This window comes from Procambarus clarkii, chromosome 38 (genome assembly GCF_040958095.1).
Source record: "Procambarus clarkii isolate CNS0578487 chromosome 38, FALCON_Pclarkii_2.0, whole genome shotgun sequence".
NCBI lineage: Eukaryota > Metazoa > Arthropoda > Malacostraca > Decapoda > Cambaridae > Procambarus > Procambarus clarkii.
The window spans coordinates 16,587,368-16,601,759 of NC_091187.1; the positions used below are offsets into that span (position 1 = coordinate 16,587,368).

Genomic DNA, 14,392 nt, shown 5'->3' on the forward strand with positions numbered 1-14,392 from the left:
CGGAGGACAGCACTGACCTCAACTGGTGTCTTCACAAGCCAGTAATGAAACAATAATAATTTAAAAAAACGTATCAAGACATCATACAGTATCTTCAAGATGCAAAGCCGATTCTTCCAGATGGATTTCTTTTAATTCAATCGTTCATTTTCTTGATTTCTTTCCCACTCTCACACACAGGTGTTACTCAATAATGTAAATGTTTATATCAACAAACTCTAATGTTATTCATGCTAAATAATAAACTATTGTATATCCATCAATGTTTAAATTTATAAATTGCAAATGTATGCATGCTGCATTCTAATTTGCTTTGGTTTCTATGGGAGTAACAGAACAGGATGTTTTAATATTCCTACAGGAAAGCAATGGATATGCACATACCGTATGTTCAGCTTGCTTGAGTGGTACATTTTTTCCAGAGTACTGAAGATAGTATTATCAACCTTGGTACCAAAGGCATGATCGACCTTGGTACCAAAGGCATAATCGACCATGATACCAAGGCATAATCAACCTTGGTACCAAAGGCATAATCGACCATGATACCAAGGCACAATCGACCTTGGTACCAAAGGCATAATCGACCTTGGTACCAAAGGCATAATCGACCTTGGTACCAAAGGCATAATCGACCATGATACTAAGGCATAATCGACCTTGGTACCAAAGGCATAATCGACCATGATACCAAGGCATAATCGACCTTGGTACCAAAGGCATAATCGAGCATGGTACCGAGGCATAATCAGCCTTAGTACTGAGGCATAATCAGCCTTAGTACAAAGGCATAATCAACCTTAGTACCAAGGCATAATCAAACTTCAATTATTCTAACAGTCACTGATATAGCATTTTTAGTAATTCCTAACAAAATAGAATATTATAAGCAAATTGGAAAATATCAACGGTTGTGTGAGTGTACACATAAATTAGTTCATTACATATTTCTTTGGAAATATGAAATAGTTACCCAATATTAATCTGTGTACAGTATCCATTCCAGAACAAAGATGTCCAATGTCCACCTATATGTCTATCTACCTACATATAAAAGCTTTATGCAATACTATAAATTTGTCAGTGGTACAGTAAATACTTTCTAGAAAGCCTAAACTTATATTGACCAAACCACACACTAGAAGGTGAAGGTACGACGACGTTTTAGTCCGTCCTGGACCATTCTCAAGTCGATTGTGAACTAATCACAAACTTAAATATTTAAATCTATATTTTCTAATAATGATGTTCAACAATTTGGCATAAACAGTAACTCTCAAAATTAGAGATGGTATGTCTTGTATTCCATGTCTGGTAAAGTCTTGTTCAGTTCGAGTTTTCATTCAGTACTGACTAGTCAATTATGACATACAGTAGGCAAATATTTCATATTCAAATACTGTACTGTACTTTAACACTCATTTACACTCTTTCTTAGCTTGATGCAGCTGCTTGTAAGCCTAGTAGTGGCTGAGCAAACAACATGTAAAGTGTAGCATACATTTAGTCACTCTTTGTTTCTAATACATCTGAGGTTAACTATAGGATATCAAAACCTATTTAAAACACGCACATCAAATGATTCATAACAGAATTCTATGTTTAAAATTTTGTTAACAAATATGGCATATCCAATTTTTAATTTCAACTAAATAATAAACACGTTATATACTAGATACACAAATATTTACATTATAATACAGGCGGTCCAAATTATATGATCACCCACTACTTGAACCCTTGTCCATCAGAACAGTTTTCAAAGTCCCCATTTTTGTGTCTCAATCCACTACATATATATAAATCAACATTTCCACACAACGCTCGAGTGTCATACTGTGACCCACACTACTGCACTCGGTACTACTGTGATCACTCTCATAAGGAGCTAATCCTCTTGACTCTCAAAAGTTCTAATCGAGAAAAAGGTAATTTCACATGCAAGTGTTGACACAATTAGTGTGAGCAATAGACTTGTTGACTAGACGATTCTTTCACCTACTTCCCTGTCACTGCTGTTGTAGAGCAGGCATAGGCAGGAAGGCAGCCATTCTCAGTAAGGCGTGGAGTCCATCAGGAAGTCGATCTTCATTATCATTCCATGTGTAAGAGGCCAACCAGGAAGTGGTTGAGGGGGGGTGGGAAGTGTCAGGGGAGGGAAAAGGAAGGTGGAGATAGAAGAGTGTCATAGGTGGGGATGGAAGGGTATTGGGGTGGAGAGGTAATTACCCAATTGTAGTTACAGGATGAGAGCTACACTTGCAGTGTCCCTTCTTTCCAGTACTCTGTCATATAATGCTTTGAAACTACTGTACCTACGGTTTTAGCCTCCACCACTTTCTACCTTAACTTCTTCCAACTGTCTACCATTCTGTTTGAAAAAGAAAACCTTCTAATATTTTTTGACACCTTTGTTTCCTTAGCTTGAATCTGCGCTCTCGTGTTCTTGAAGTTGCTGAAGGTGCTGGTGAAGCCTTTGGTTTCTATGGGTTTCTTTGTCAACTTGGTCAATTCCTGTTAGTATTTTGTGTGGGGTGGATGGACGAGTCAAGTGAGTGGGTGGGTGTGTTTGGAGTGAGTGGGTATATTGGGAGCGAGTGGGTATATTGGGAGTGAGTGGGTATATTGGGAGTGGGTGTGTATTGGGAGTGGGTGTGTATTGGGAGTGGGTGGGTGTTGGGTGTGGGTGAATGTGGGTATTGAGAGTCTTTATGGAAGATGTTTCCGAGAAGACAACAATGTTAAGTGTGGCAGCTCTCAAATCCTCAGTGACCCACAAACTCGCATGATTTGAACAAGACCAAATGGTATTTACCCTGTTCATGGGGTGATGTCAGTGAGGTGGGGTCAGTGGGGTGGGGTGGGGTGGGGTCCGTGGGGTGGCGGTTGGTGGGGTGGGGTCCGTAGGGTGGTGGTCGGTGGGGTGGGGTCCGTAGGGTGGTGGTCGGTGGGGTGGGGGTCGATGGGTTGGTGATGGAAGGGAGGTGGCCAACTCCCAATACAGTACACGCATGAATTTTCAATTATTTATACGATTAGATCGTCACCCCCTTTTTTTTTTTTTTTTTTTTTTTTTGGAGATATATACAAGAGTTGTTACATTCTTGTACAGCCACTAGTACGCGTAGCGTTTCAGGCAGGTCCCTGGAATACGATCCCCTGCCGCGAAGAATCGTTCAAATCTGACTTACTTCAACAAGCAGGATAACTTCATTTAGGGGTAAATAATAAGCTGTTCTTTTATATTGTATGTCCCACAAAAATAATGGTTTTGTTAGGGTTTTGGTGGTCTGGGAACTCGCCCCCATTTATGGCATTGCGCCTATAGGAAATCTTGTTCCATATTCCGAACAAATGTCTTATGAACACATTTTCAAAACGTAACCCACTCGTAGTAGGTGTACTGCTCGTATTATACTGTTAAATACACTACAATTCAAGATTGGTATCTTGCTTTTTTTCAATCATAAATGGTTTTCATACTCTAAAGATGTATTATTTCACATAAGGGGCAATATATACAGAATATTACAATTTTAGAATATACTGTATCTTAATGATTTAAACACATACACAATTTTTCATTCTGTCCCTCAAACTTTCTATTATATACTCCTGCTCTCATCTTAAAATACAATCCCAATACAGTAGAGTGAAATCTCTCAAATTCAGCAACCATGGAGCTACCCAGTTGCCAAATTTTGAATATTGCTGGATTTATGTCAAATATTGTATTGAAGGGGGAGGAGGGTTGGATTGAAGATCAAACATCATTAACCTTACAAGTGTTTAGTGCAATACTTCCATGAAATAGACTTCCAGTGTGTTATTTATGCTATACATATATTACACTATATACATTACATACATTTTTAAGTGCTAAAACCAATAAAATATTTTTGTACCAAATATTCTTCGTTGTCTTCAAAAGCAATGTAAACTAAAGATAAAAACACAGTAATAACTAAGCCAATATTAGAGATGCAACCACCACAAATTAAGTAAATATTAGGAATGCAGCCACCACAAACTAAAACTATGTAAACATTACTGAAGCGGTGGCATGAGTAACAGCAGTACCATAGAAACCAGCGAGTTGTCAAATACATGGCAAGACATGTAAATCATGCCAGATTTTGAATACTACCCCATTTTGGAATGCCGAGTTTGAGAGACTCCACTGTAAAAGTTGGTTCATCAATAAACATAGGCTCATTTCAACGATTAAAGACCGTTATTGATGTGAATATTTTCTCAGTCCTGATAATTGTGTATGTTGTACCAAAGGGTGCTATACACATGCAAACCAACAGTGAGTGCCGCCCAATCCTTACATGCTACCATATACACCCATTTTTATAACTAACAGAAGCACAACCACGGGGTTAGACAAGAAAGCATCAACAATAGATGTGGGGGCAGTGCTGATGGCAAAGGCAGCTGTGGAGGACAAACTTACCGATTCAGAAGTGATGCGGTCCAGATACTCCTGTGGTGGCGTCCCCAACAGCTCCATGATAAGATTAAGTTGTTGGATATCTAAGGTCTCAACTAAGGGCCACAACAGCACATGCTAGGACAGCCACAACTCTTCCATACCCGTATAACCAATCACACGCACTCAACCAGGCAAGGTAACTTGAGCAAGATTCATAATTTCAGATGTTGCTAAAGTCACTAGATGATACAAATTCTCACCCATTTGAAGGTTTATATTGCAGTACTATATACACAATATTAGCAGCAATTATTGGAATAATTACTATTCACATTTTGTGAAAAGAGCACTCTTATAAAGAGTAGAGATTTCTACCTTCAGACAATCTGTTACCAATTAATATGGCTTTCATTTCCTACATCAAAAAAAAAGTTGAAAAATGTGCAAACAACTTCATCTGCTAGATAAGTTATTGCTCAAGAACCAGGTCAAGTGAAAGAACCACAATAAGTTCCAAATATCAATAGTCAAAAAATATATAAACCAAGACTGCCTCTGTAAGATACAGTTGCAAGCATAGGGCGAGTGCAAAAGGCCACCAGAAATATTAAAGCCATTTAAAATTCTTGCTTGTTTTAACTGGTGATCATCAACAAAGTCCCTCAGTAACTACCAGCTGGACTGCCCGGCTACTGTCACTGACCACCACCAAGTGTAAGCACCATACCTACCCCAGGATCCACCGACTCCAGCCAGCTCACATACTATACAATGCTGTACATTATATAGTATGAAACAAACTGTTCACAGGGAAAGAGGAACACAATGGGATGATTTTGAGAAGGGGAAAGGATTATCTGTGGAAAGCACCAAGCCATTACGACTACATAGCACTTGGAAGGGGTCAGGATAATAAGGATTTGGGATGAGACGAGGAAAAGGAATGGTGCCCAATTACTTGAATGGTCGGGGATTAAATGCAGACCTGCATGAAGTGAGACCGTTGCTCTACCATCTAGTCCAAGTGGTTGGTTGGGATGATTTTTGAGAGCAACCAAATTATTTGTGCTAATCCTCACATTATATATATATCTATGACTGCACATCCTAAGTTCTAAACTTCATTATGTGCTGAATTTGTGACTGGAAAGTGGAAGGATATTAAATATTATTGATAAAATATGTTTTGTAGAGTCAAGAGTAGAAAACAAGTGAACTTTTAGAGATATCTGGAACATATCCATATTTCCCATAATCTTGAAGTTTGATTTGCACGTACCTCCCACAAAAATCAACGTCCACCTAGTTGCAAACACAATGTGCAATATAAAGTAGATATGTAAGTTTTCGAATCAGGGAGAGATCAGAGAAAATGTTACCTTTTATTTATTTAAGGGGAGCATCATGGAATCAAGAAGGCATTGCAACAAGTTTGAAAGATGCCATCATGAAAAAAAATATAATCCAAAAAGTATGTAAACCCCACCAAAATCCCAGTAAATTTGCACTCGTGTTTTGTTAAATTGTATAGTAAATACCCACCGTGTGGAAAGTAAATTTCGTGAATACCAAACTCACAGATGGTGAAAACTGCCTGTTGTACAAAATAGTCATATTCAGTCCAAATATTGCATCATTACATCTTTCAATATATGGCAACTAATGCTTATAACCACTGAAGAACATAGATGGTAAACCCGTTGAGTATAATAATCATCACTTTCGTATTCCAGTTACGCTAAAACACGTCATCAATTGGTATTCATAAACATTCGCATAGTCAAAGCTGTTGTGCATAATCTATTGTAAATACACTTTTATTTTTGCATCAATTCTCTAAACAATTCATCTGTGAACATTTTGATACCATTTTTATAATTATAACCCAACAAATAATTTGGAAAAGTAAATGATTGTAAAAATTTTTAGCATCACTGAGTGGTCCATAAACAGCACGGGGAAGCCCTCAAACTTTACAGTCGAGAACACATGGAGAGGCCGGACAACAAAGCGTTACTGGGCACACATCTTGACGCAAGTCAACTGGAATAAACATTTTTGTTTCCATATTATTAGTTTACATGATCCCCCTATTAATACCTATTTACAACTGCTGTTTACTAGAAAATATAACAACATACCAATGGGCTCCAACTAACAGTGCGCCATTATACGAGTTAGAAAAATATAATGGTTATTACTACCTAGTTTCTCATGAGTAGCGAAAACATTACCTGCAATGTTACATAACTAAGCAAATCGTATGTTTATGACGTGTTATGTGACTGACATTCTACCCACGTTTTGCTCTAATTAGATGTCAATTGCACTCTTCTAAACAAAGGTAACATTTGATTTCCTTTACATTTGAATATAATTGTGAAGTGAATAATTGTATTATATGTGATAAATCAATCAATCCATATTTGTGACTGGGTTACTGTCCAGACCAATAATGTCCTAAAAAATTTTCAAAGATTTCAAATGTATTAAAAGCCCAATCTATATAGAACTTAAAAAGGGTATTTAGCTCAATGTAAGTACATTAATTACCATGATTGCAATGCACTCCCTTACTATTACTTAAATAAATGGATACAACAGAGAATTAGAAGGCTGCACGATGTAAGAGAATACAGGTATGTTACCATCTAAAGAAGGTGCTCTGGGATACCACCATGTATGTGGACCCTTTGCCTCCGAAAAGAGAAGATACATAATTAAATGCCGTCTAGGTTTAGTTTTCAATGTAGATAATAGTGTTAAAAAGCTTGACGAAGATACAGTATTTTGTAATGGAGTCCTGAAGTCCTTGTTTGAAATCCTGCAGTTGTTAATAAGAGAGAGCTTCCCTATTGAAATAATACTTTTACTATACATACGTTATGAGTTATGAAAAAAAATTATGGAGCATTGTAAAACTAATGAAACAGTCTAGAAAATGTGTTGACTAAGTGATAAGTAATCACAATGAACTTAAAAAGTTGCTGACATCAGATCAGATAGATGAACAATTGGAGTGCAATAATGTAGAAATTTGATTTATCATCTGATAATGTTTAAGATTTACTTTTTTAACAAGGGAAGTGTCAAGGAGTAAATAAACCAGAGGGTTCTAGGAGTACAGTTCATAGTTTGGATTACAAGTGCAGAATGCCTGGTAAGTTTAAGTAAGTAATTATCAAAAGAAGGCACCAAACCGGGAAGGCTATGTAGCACCATCAAATGTGCAGAATAATCAGAGGGCTGGTAAGATTAGCTGATAAGCTTTCATGCAATTTCCATATGTAAAATTATTAAAATTTTCAATTGTCATTTGAGTACATTTATTCTCTTATGTAAATGAACTAAGCATAAACAAACATGGAAAATAAACAAGTATATTAAGACACAGTGTGACACAGCCCTGGCAGTACATGGAGTGGTTCTTCAGTTAACTTGGCCAGGTTAACTGCCATAGGTCCACCTGAATGCTGCATGCAACCTCAACCTGTGGAGTCTAACTTTGTAGTGGTACAAGCAAAATCATTCAAACTTTAATTTCGTCATGGAGTCGCATTAATTAGTAACATTTGACTCTACTTCCTTTGACTAATTTAAGGCTGCTTGTTCATTTCAACACACACTAAGCTATACGTACAGTATTGGTGACAAGCTACGCCCTGCAAAGTCACGACGTACTACCCTTCCGAACACTGCTACGTGAAGCGTGGAGCAAAGTCAGACGTATTACCCTTCCGAACACTCCCTTCTTGAAACTTGGTACACTTCTTGAAATCTTAAAATTACTGGTACAGTAAAATATTGAATTTTGCCTGCTAAATCAATTCGTAAGCAAGCAATGTCATCTGCATCGGACACCAGAAAAATGAATAATTTGTAGATTAGTTAGCAGTAACAATAATTATATAAATGAATTAATAGTATACTCTCTACTGGCCCATGTAAGAGCTCTATTATTTTCAAATACCAGATAGTCAAATATGCACAGTTACCTTATCTACCTGCATTCTTTAGCTTCCTGTTAATATGATGTACAATATCACTTTCAACTGCACCACTGTGTATGAAGTCTGACAATGCAGACCGTAAACCTTCATCACAGCACATGCAAGGATGACAAAGCCAAGAAACCTACCTTGCAAGCAAGGCTGCATAAGTTAGTATTCACCACTATACCTCATCTTAAATGTACAGCAAGACAAATTAACAAAAGTCTTTTCATGTCATAAATTTAAAATTAGCAAATTAAAATTTAACAAATAGAAAGATAAACACTGAAAGTCAGCATCTTGACAAGGGGTATATGAGACATTACACTATTACAGATGACAATATTATTTCAGCATCTCTGACATCATCTCTGCTAAAATGAAATCATTTTCCCTCATTATGAATTCACCCACCAATATTATTTTCACTACAGAAAAAAGATACTTAAATACAGAGAGCAAACTTTTGATTCAAAATTCTAATTCAAAATGTTTATTCAGGTAAAAAGTACATACATAGAAGATTGAGTTACAAACATAATGTTGGATAATGTTGATCAGATACTACTGAGTTGTATGACATCAGAACACAGCTGACCACTTGAGAACATGCAAATAGATAAATACAAAAAAAAAAAAAAATTACTCCATTCCATCAAAATGAGAGGGGCCTGATCTTTCATAGCAGGTAATCATTCTACTATTCATGTGCCCATGTTTCCAGTCATTCACAGCTTGCATCATTCACAATACACTAATGTTAGCGCTCTGTAAATATTATTTTATTTGCCAGTAGCTGCCTAATTTGCCTCCAATAACATTGCTTGTACACTCTAAAGGAAGAATATATAGCAATGTTATTAAAAAAAGAGCAAGCAGCTTGGTACAAATTGCTCAATACAAATGTATAGAGAAAAAGACATCATGAAAATTAGGAAATAATATGCATAAGAAAATAAGATAAAAAGTCAGGGTTTAAAGTCAGAGAGAGTCACAAGTTACCAGACACTTAAAGAAGTCACTCATGTTCACACGAGACGAAACATTATATTTATTGCAAAAGTTATAGTATGAATCAAGAGAGGAGACTTTGTTCTATAAAATGTCAACTGGAAGGGAGATATCATCATCTCCACATGCAATACCCATGGAGATATTAAAAAAAAAATAAAAAAAATTGTTGAACAATCTTGACACCTCAGTACTGGTATCCAAATGGCGAGATATATCCCTCATTCGTAAGAGATTGACTACTATAACCAACTATATTACGATCTATATTATACCACTTTATATAATAATAATAATAATAATAATAATTCATTGTGTCGGGGGGACAGGAAGCCAGAGTATTCATTTACATTATGCTTTTATCAAGGTCCCCCTTCCCAAGATCGAATTACTGACCCCACCCAGGATGCAACCCCCACAAGATGACTAACTCATGAGTATCTATATACTGTTAGGTTAACATGAGCATTAGGTGAAAGGAAATGTGCCCAATCCATTTCTGTCCCGCCCAGGCTTCAAACCCAGAATTCTCAATTATGCATCGAGAACGAACACGACTACTACTGGGACCCGCTGTCCCGATAGTATGGGCCCTACAATATTGTGATAGATAACACTCCTAGAATAACATACCTAGTTCTAGCTATTCAGCCACTTGGGTATCCAGAAATTAGCTTCCTGGGTTATTATACACTGGCACCAGGTAACACAATGTTCGGCCGATGGATTTCTCGGGGAAAATTGAGCATTAAGATCTGATATTATTGTACATTGTAGCAAAGTGTGTCATATTGTTTGGTAAATTTTTCCCCTTCCCCATGGATCTGGAGACTAGTGGTCAGACACTCATGTTCAAAGATGAACACAAGTGTCTCACTTTAACCACTGCACTGTGCCAAACAACAAATGTCATTTTGAGAGTTGTGCATTTTTTTTTTGTTACTTAGACTATATTTTAATGTTTTTTAATGTTTTCATCACTCTTTTGTATTTAGACATGAAAATAGTTGAGTTTGGAAACATTTTGACATTAACTTTACCTGACCATTTATAAAAACAACAAAAATATGTCCTTAACAATTGCACTATGAAGTTTTTGTCAAAAACAGGACGCGCAGTGCAGGGGTTAAGAAAAGTGACACCTAGGGAATCACAGATTGGTAAGGCTTGATATCAATATGCCAGATACTACCGTGTTTTGCATGTGTCATGTAACTTTCAACTAATATGGAGATACTTGAATTTTGTTCCCAAACACTAAAAGTGGGGCCAATTTTGTACCAGTGTCCAAACATTATTTATTTTCCATTATCCACCTTTCTAGATGTCTAACTATATCATCCTACAATTTAAGGATTGTACATCATCCTGAAAAAAAGATACTGAATAAAATAAAATATAATTATTTTTACCGTAACAATTAAATGAAGGACAGTATCATTTTTATGAGACCCATTAACTGATTCATGGAAAAATTAATATTACTGTATAATGTAATACTTATTCTAACACAGTTCATGCTTTAAAATGTTTTTAAGAGCACATTACAAGAGTTCCTGGCATTGTTCGTGGCATTGTTCTATGCAGGTGTTCGCTATAGGTCTTTTTTGCCACCGACATCGGGTAACCACAACTGTCCAGAGAAGTCCGACTTTACCCTAAAAAAGTAATCCTAGGGTGGAATAATACTTAATAAATGTAAGGCAGTAAACAAGCCAAAATTTAGTACGGATTAATAATAGAGAAAAGAAAAGGATACGGTCAGCACCAGGGAACAGCGTTCTCCCTGTTAGAAGCTCTGCCATGATGCATCCCACCGACCATATGTCAACTGAAATGTAGAAAACAGTTAAAAGTTTGCTCCTTGTACTATCTACAGGCATGTTTCAAGGAAGTTAACTTTACAATTACTTTTGACTCTCTTTTACCTGTATTGGTAATAAAGGAAGCTTTATTGGTAAACAAAGGGTGCTTGCTAATAAACATTGCCTAGCCTTGCAACAGTGTGATAAGCCGAACATTAATTCAATATCTCACACGCTAACACAAAACTGAATGATTCTTTTGGAAAATATATATATATACACCAGTTAATCACTTTTATTCAGCACAAATAAACTACTGTATTATTGAACAAAATGCAGCACATGATGGTCCAAGACCAAATCAGCAATCCAATAAAATCCGAACATTCCATACAAAATAATGGATCAGTTAATTCAATATACCTGTCTGATTGTAGTGCATCCAATTAAGCATTATCTCTGGTGCACGGTACCACCTGGTTGCTACGTAACCCGTCATCTCAGACTCGGTTGGTCTTGCCAAACCAAAGTCTAAAATTTTCAATTCACAATCCTCATTTACAGCTATATTGCTTGGCTTCAAGTCCTGAAAAGAATAGTCATTAGTGCAATTTTCATATTTCTGGCAGGATATGAAACTTCTCCTATGTCTAAATGTATCTGACTGAAAGTCTTCGGGTTAAGCTCAAATTAAAACGAAATATTAGACAAAAGTAGATATGTTTGGAAGAGCATGAGGTAAGATAATTATCTGGATAAAATTGTAACCCAGAATTATTATACAGCTTTTGAAAGGGATATGAGGACAAGAAACCAAGACAGGATGGAAGGAACGAAACAGTGCCCAATTATTTTGACTGTGAGTGCATGAATTTTATTGAGAAAGGTAGCAATGGGCAGCTGTATCTCAGAATACAAACAAGGTAGAGCAATAATTGCATGGGAGACAATGATAATAGGGTGTTGCGGTGAGCACAGTGTTGTACTGTATGCTAAACGCTCTCATTTTCAATTTGTTTTTAGAGCAATACAATGATCGTTTTCCTTTGAACATGTTCTGCCAGTATTTTTCACATCCACTCTCCAATTAATACCTTCTTGAATTATAGTGTTGTACCTGCACTGCATACAGTCGTCATCGCTGTGAAACCAACACTAATTCAGCAGGTATTCACTATAATGCACTATGTGTTAGATTCACAGCGACGACGGCCGTATTGGCAGTGGTGGTGGTGACAGTGGTTGTGGTGGATAATGCTGTAGAGGATTGTAACAATGATTGTGGTTGCGGCAGTCATATTTATAGTGGTGGCAGTTGTGATACATTTGGTGATGGTTAAGATTGTAGTAGTGACTTTAATGGTGATTGTGGTGACTTTGGTGGCTGTGGTAGCTGTAGTATTAGCTGTGGTAGCAGTTGTTTGTGATTGTGGGTATTGTGGTTGTGGTGGTTGTTGCAGTTGTAATGATTACATTGTGGTGGTTATGATACAGGTGTCAAATTAGCTTGCAGTGATAGTGTGATTGTGGTAGTGGTTACCACAAGATTGAGGTGGTGGTAGTTGTGTAAGTTTTGGCTTTTGTGGTAGTGGTTAATTTTTTGTGACTGTGATGTTTATTGTAATAGACTTGGTTAAGGAAGCAGTTGTGGTTATAGTGGCTGTGGTGTTTGTGTTGAAGTGGTGCATGTGTTTGTAGGAGCTGTGGTAGTGCTTGTGGGGTGCATCGTGTCAGTTGTTTGTAGGGTAGTTTTAGTGTATGTGATGGTGTTTGGTGTATATTATGATGATTGGCGCAAGTTATAACACTGTATATGTATATTATGGGGTTCAGTGTAGTGGTTATGGTGTTTATAGTCACTGTGGTGGTGATGGCGGGTGTCTGTAGTCATGTTGGGTGGCTGAAAAATCACAAGCAATTCCTACCCAGGACACAAGCACACATTTATGCAAACCCAATAAAAACAATTTCCTCAAAAGCTCTCAAGTTACATATAATAATAATCAAGACGAAAACTTTCATGAGACAACAGTAACCAGGAGAGACTCACCCTGTGAATAATACCTGCCGAATGAATGTACTTGAGGCCGCGAAGAACTTGGTATATAAGAAATTGAACATGGTCATCGGTAAGTTTCTGTGTTTTGACGATATTGTTGAGGTCAGCTCCCATTAAAGATGTTACTAAGTATCTGAAAAAAAATAGAAGAAAAGTAAATCGCTGTATAAACAATCCTCATCTAGATAGTTTTCTTGAAGTGCTGGACCAACCGGGCTGTGGTGGATATGTGGGCCTGTGGGCTGCTCCAAACAACAGCCTGTTGGACCAAGCTGTTTCAAGGCAAGTAATGTACACAGTTCGTGTAGTAACACTTCAGAAAGTGTCAATACTAACGTTCGTGTCACTTCATTCTCGTCCCCGCACTTCATCGTACGTGTGCTTGTGTAATTATCTATGTGCAGTTACAGGGTGAGAGTTATGCTCATGGTGTCAGTTACAGGGTGAGAGTTATGCTCATGGTGTCAGTTACAGGGTGAGAGTTACGCTCATGGTGTCAGTTACAGGGCGAGAGTTACGCTCATGGTGTCAGTTACAGGATGAGAGTTATACTCATGGTGTCAGTTACAGGGCGAGAGTTACGCTCATGGTGTCAGTTACAGGGCGAGAGTTACGCTCATGGTGTCAGTTACAGGGCGAGAGTTATGCTCATGGTGTCAGTTACAGGGCGAGAGTTATGCTCATGGTGTCAGTTACAGGATGAGAGTTATGCTCATGGTGTCAGTTACAGGATGAGAGTTATGCTCATGGGAGCATAACCTGATGACGCTAGAAAGGAGTAGTGGGGAGACATGATAGAGGGATATAAAATACTTTGGGGACATGACAATACTGCCTTTAGTAACTTGTGTAAGGAATCGTTCAGGACCTTGTATGCCACTTATGTAAGACCAATCCTGGAGTATGCAGCTTCAGCCTAGAGTCCATACGTAGTTAAACACAACACCAAGTTAGGGAAGATTCAGAGGTATGCCACCAGACTAGTCCCAGAACTGAGAGGTATGAGCTACGAGTAAAGGCTAAGGGAGCTGAACCTCACATTCCTGGAAAATAGAAGAGTAAGGGGAGACATAACCACCTACAAAAT

At 37.5% G+C, this 14,392-nt stretch overlaps 1 protein-coding gene across 2 annotated transcripts in view; it reads right to left on the bottom strand.

Annotated features, from left to right (window-relative positions):
* Positions 1 to 14,392, bottom strand: part of LOC123771879 (mitogen-activated protein kinase 14) — a 59,116-nt gene that overhangs the window by 17,186 nt on the left and 27,538 nt on the right. For both annotated transcript variants that reach the window (XM_045764622.2, XM_045764623.2), the window contains exons 4-6: positions 13,297 to 13,438; positions 11,670 to 11,832; positions 11,201 to 11,272 (exon numbers count right to left, since the gene is read on the bottom strand). In XM_045764622.2, the coding sequence (XP_045620578.1) occupies positions 11,201 to 11,272; positions 11,670 to 11,832; positions 13,297 to 13,438 (377 nt within the window). The remainder of the gene's footprint in view (positions 1 to 11,200; positions 11,273 to 11,669; positions 11,833 to 13,296; positions 13,439 to 14,392) is intronic.